Here is a 5,035-nt window from a genome sequence, read left to right as displayed (position 1 = left end):
GGAGTTCTGTATTTGGCATTTCCTGAAGGCGACTCCATATTAATTACATTAATGTATACTAGAATGTATACAGTCTTGATATATTTTATGATGAGTTCATCCTCATGGGGAGCAATTGGAAGGGAGGGAAGATAGAAGAAGTTAAGTTAATTACGTCTACATATGAAAATACCGGTTGGAAAATATACATAAGGGCAGGTATATTTCCTACATGGGACAAGAAGGTAGTTTTAAAATTGATACAGACACTGTGCTAATAGAGGTGAAAACTGTGGCGATATAATTTTTCTTCCGCTGATATATTGCAATACCTCGTTATGAAATATATAATAAGCCTATTTCCAAATATCCCTTAAAATAGTATATATGAATGCGTATAAAAAAGAAAAAGAGACGAGTTATTTTCACACTTTATAGGCTAATATAAAACATGTATACAGTAACATTGTGGGCTTCATCAACTGCTTGTGTTCTAAGCTTTGCAATAAACAGGCATGGAGTTACCAGAGTATATGGGATTGTAAATGGATTAAAGTCACCATGAAATCTACGTATCGGAATAATCGGAATGGAGGAATGTTTACGGCTCCATGTAGTTTCAAGAAATGCTATATATATATATATATATATATATATATATATATATATATATATATATATATATTTTAAAAACATTTGCCAAGAATTGTTTGTCTTCTGTTTACTGAGAAGGATATTCTGTATATATTTTTGCAAAATTTAATCCATTTGCATCTTTTCCCTATAAAAATGCATTCAGCGATTTTGCACAGTACAATGGAATGTTTGAATGATACACGATTTAGCCACCGCATGTTCTCGGCAGCTGTGTCTCAAGCTGTACAAGGACAGTCACTTTTAAAAACGGAAAATGGAGATCACTGAATTAGTCCACTGAAACAAAAGGAGCTCAAACATTCATAGAACAAAACACTGTCACAGATGTATCCAAATAACTTGTTATGACGTATATATAGATGTCGCATACACTCATTGTAGGGTAACATTCACTGCAGGCTATGCTGTTTTCATGTAATAACTAAGATTTGGGATGTAGAGTCATATAAGCTGAACCGATACCACAAGATGATGTCAAATCTTGAAATAAATCATGCCATCGACATGCGCTGGTCCTTGTGACTTCTTTGGCATGTGAAGCGTGTCTCTGATCAGGATCTTTGTTTCGGGTGAAATCGCTTTCTTTACAGAACTTTATCTTTAGCTCAGTAATCGTGATATATGTTCCTGATAACTGGCCAAGATTGCTCTCCATTGCGATCGTCATCATGTTTAGCCACAAGAATGCCCTTGCTGGCATGTGATGCAAGCTGCATCAGTAAGGTACGCGAGATGAAGGCATCTCTGCAAAAGAAGGAAGAATGGTTTTTGTTAGAAATATAAAAATAGATTTTATGTATGTTGGAGACTTACGATCTCAACAATTCAGGTTAAACCATACTAGTAGGGTTCAATGTATTAAAAGCAACAGATGCTAAACAACTCTAGAACTACATCAGTTACTGAGCAACACTCCAAAAGAAATCCGTAGCTAGAAATCCCTTGGGCTCCAATATAAAAAATATAGCTATTAACATGAAAACTGTGAAATTAAGAAGAAGCAAAACCTTTTACCTACCATGATTGTGGTCAGATTACATCTACAGACTTCCTCATCTCTGAAAACCATCTTTAGATCCCAAACTCACGTTGCCATGGGAATGGTTCGTGTCAGTAACAATCATGCAGGTCTGGGTAGCGTTAATGTTAAGTTTCCTTTTGAATCTTAAATACTGGGCTAGTTTCTCGGCATTTGTAACCTGTGAAAAAAGAAAGTATTTGAGCATAAAATATGTATGTCTCATTGAAGTCGGAACTATTTAAAATATCTTGTCAATGGATAGGAAACCCTTTCTACCGACACCTTAAGGGAAAAAAGAATGAAGCTGGCAACATTTAATCAATTCTCCGGCGACTCGTACGATTTATACAATAAAACATATTTCTATGAATCGTTTAGCAATACTGAATGTTCTCATGAAAACTTCCTGGTATTAATATCGGAATAAGGACATTAATCGGGGGTGTTTTAAGTGTGTTTGCTTACTGTGAAACATGTCTGACAATAAAATAAACATTTAGCTTCATCTGCAGCTGTAAACAGCTCAGTACTGAAAACATGACTCCCGATACACGAAAGGAAAATGTTACCTTTATGATCGATATCTCATTCTCCCAGCAGTAGGCCTCTATTAGCTTATGTTGGATGTGTACGGAGATGTTTGAAGTATTAGCAACTGGCAAAAGACACATCTTCACACAATCTGGAGCGCTGGAAGAAAAAATATAGAAAAGACAATGAGTATCCCACAATGAAAATTATAGTGAAAAAGTTCCTGAAATTACAAAATTTATTGTCCTACTAACAATAAATGAAGCTGTTCACGACGACAAATTCTTGCAAAATATCGGGCTTTTTTTTATGAAAGGTCCTAAATATGGCGCACAAAACATTGAATGAAAATATTTGAAACATGGAACTTCTATGTTCTTTGTGGAAAGACCTTTGACATATAAAAATATCCATTCATTTCTGGACTTAATTATACATTTAAATACTCGACAAATATGTGCTTTATGGCAAAACTTCGTTAAACATCATTGACTGGAAGAAGCAAACAAATCTAAAATGTCGCTTACTTTTCAAGGATGTTCGCGCATTCGTAAACACCCAAAGTGAGTTGCTTTTCATCAGTGGCTTGGATTAACATTTCCATCAACATTGTAACGTCACTTCCCAGTAACGTCCTGAAACAAAAAGGAAGAATACATTAGGTTCCAGGAACAAGCGTGGGTTGGGTTACGCCGAACTTATCTGTAGTACAGCATAACAGATGATTAGTATATGGATTCAACACTGAATTGTGTATTACTGAGCTTCTACATTTGTCCTGATGTTTACTTTATTTCTTTTTAAAATAAATAAATTAACTAATGTATGAGTGTGTGTGTGTGTAATTCTCTTGTTACAGTCCTAATATAACTGTTTATTCATAATGAAGGCCTGCACTGTTTGACCTTATATTACTTGTATAATTGCGCCTTCTTGAATAAGCATTCAGAAATGCCGTTAGAAAAAGTTCACCCCTAATGAAGATTCTACCGCAGCTTATATGTAATCGGCTAAAAAGATCTTTTTTATGTAAAGTTTACAATAGTTTGTATGGCATGCATAAATGACAAGCACGTTGAAGTGCCTAACATGGTTAGTAATCCGATGAATTTAATATAATTTGGCATTGCACGCTTAATTTTACAAATGTTCGGACAAAATGGAAACTTAAAAACTGACCTTGTCTCCTCTGCATTAGCGTTGTCGTCGAAGTCAGGGAATGAAATTTCGGTGATAAAATCCATTGTGTAAGAAGAACACGGATTTAACAACAGTGTCGTCTGCTATCTGCTTTGTCTCCTGAAACGTGTGCTCTCTCTACTCGCTATAGTACGATTAACTTGCGAAGTGCGCAACAGTAGTCTTTATGCGATATTTTTGCTCTGTAATCCGATTGGCTGAACGATCAGTGTAACGTGACTCACCTTTCCTGGTTATGTTTGCAAGGTCGTTTTAAACTTGTTTGTATGATAACAAGTGCGCTAACACGTACGTATTTTGACACAATTTGAGGACTCGAGAGCAATCAAGAACAGAGCTTTCTAGTTATGCTCGGCTAATATCGCACCAACCAGCCAGCGATTTTGTCTTTAACTATTTTCAAAACTCGTCCAGAATATATTTGCATTCAACTTGTTACATTTTCTAATACCTTTAACACGGCTCCAATAACAAAATCTTGAGTGATCTGTGGAAGAAATAAAAGGTTTCCAATAACATCACGGCAGGGTTTATATATTTATAAGCGATGCAATAGTGGAGAATTCTCGTGATTAAATGTATTTATTGATTCTAATTTTAGACCTATATCCAGTACAAAATTGAATTCATCAATGCAAACATATACATATGTAAGTTCACGAACATAATCGCACGCACAAGTGTATTCATTCTCATAGTAATAAACCGAGGCAGTCCTAAACGATTTAAACAGATTAGATTGATAGGAAAAAGACGGTTCCAAATATTACAAAATGACCAGTCAGACTAAGACTTTGTGGTTAAGATCAGTGCATTATTTAATATTCTTCAAAAAATTGCCACCCTGGGTCTAATCATAACTGCAGGGGGGTCTACTTCAAGTGAGGTTCACCCCCACTCCACCTACAGGAGTTCGATGGAGAGTCACAGCGACCAAAAATAAAGTCCCTTATTCCAATACTCTGTTATGTACCTGGTCAACTTTACCTCCCTGAGAGCAGTTTTCTTGCTATACAGTCTTGCAAGTGAACTTGAAAAGGGTAACGTATACCTATTGAATCTATAAGTATGCGATAACACTTCATACTGGTACTTACTGTTTGATGTTTAGCCAAGCTATGGGGGCCCTGGTCGTAAAATAGACTGCCTGTTTGGAATTAAATTTGGATGACTGCCATTCTCACCGGAATTAGGTGAGATAATGGACATGTCATTGCCAGTTTTGCTTCCTCCAGCATGTGTTTTAGTGGAGTTTGAAAGGAAATTTTCCTTCAAAATGATATTGTCATTAGTGATATTTCTTAATGACGACTTGCTTATGGGTCTTGAACATCGCATTCTATTCTTGCTCATTGTTAAAAACGAAAAAGGATAATGATCAAGAAAGAAATGGTCAGTGTCTAGAAAGACGAAAGACTATAATTCTTTTATTGTCTTCTAAGGTCCAACATCAACTTGCCCTTGTAATCCACATACAATATTGGGATTTCCTTCTGAATGTTACGTTTATCTATTTCAGAGTGACAAATAAGACCCATTTATGGCAATTATGCACAAGTCCACCAAAAACCATAATGTTTCTTCTATTTGCATATATTATTGATTTATCATATCATATATTCAATAAAAAAGGTTATTAGATCTGCG

The 5,035-nt window shown here is 35.5% G+C and overlaps 1 protein-coding gene across 1 annotated transcript; it reads right to left on the bottom strand.

Annotated features, from left to right (window-relative positions):
• Positions 1 to 398: 398 nt before the first annotated feature.
• Positions 399 to 3,546, bottom strand: LOC149807614 (growth arrest and DNA damage-inducible protein GADD45 beta-like). Its single transcript, XM_089968857.1, has 5 exons — positions 3,368 to 3,546; positions 2,716 to 2,823; positions 2,227 to 2,347; positions 1,655 to 1,835; positions 399 to 1,380 (listed from the first exon to the last, which is right to left on the bottom strand). Exons 1-4 carry the CDS (start codon positions 3,430 to 3,432, stop codon positions 1,689 to 1,691), a joined length of 441 nt encoding a protein of 146 aa, XP_089824983.1. The 5' UTR covers positions 3,433 to 3,546; the 3' UTR covers positions 399 to 1,380; positions 1,655 to 1,688.
• Between the last annotated feature and the right edge of the window lie 1,489 nt (positions 3,547 to 5,035).

This window comes from Sinohyriopsis cumingii, chromosome 1, assembly GCF_028554795.1.
Source record: "Sinohyriopsis cumingii isolate HCF-2022 chromosome 1, ASM2855479v2, whole genome shotgun sequence".
In the NCBI taxonomy this organism is placed as follows: Eukaryota; Metazoa; Mollusca; class Bivalvia; order Unionida; family Unionidae; genus Sinohyriopsis; species Sinohyriopsis cumingii.
The sequence above is the reverse complement of the archived record's forward strand: the minus strand, read 5'-3'. Positions and strand labels throughout refer to the sequence as shown.

What these genes read in the sequence shown, in the direction of transcription:
- LOC149807614 (XM_089968857.1), bottom strand. Translation starts at nt 3,432, where the DNA reads ATGGATTTTATCACCGAAATTTCATTCCCTGACTTCGACGACAACGCT. An exon ending in GCTAATGCAGAGGAGACAAG is followed by an intron (nt 2,824 to 3,367) that starts GTCAGTTTTTAA and finishes TTTTTGTTTCAG; the next exon opens with GACGTTACTGGGAAGTGACG. An exon ending in TGCGCGAACATCCTTGAAAA is followed by an intron (nt 2,348 to 2,715) that starts GTAAGCGACATT and finishes TTTTTCTTCCAG; the next exon opens with CGCTCCAGATTGTGTGAAGA.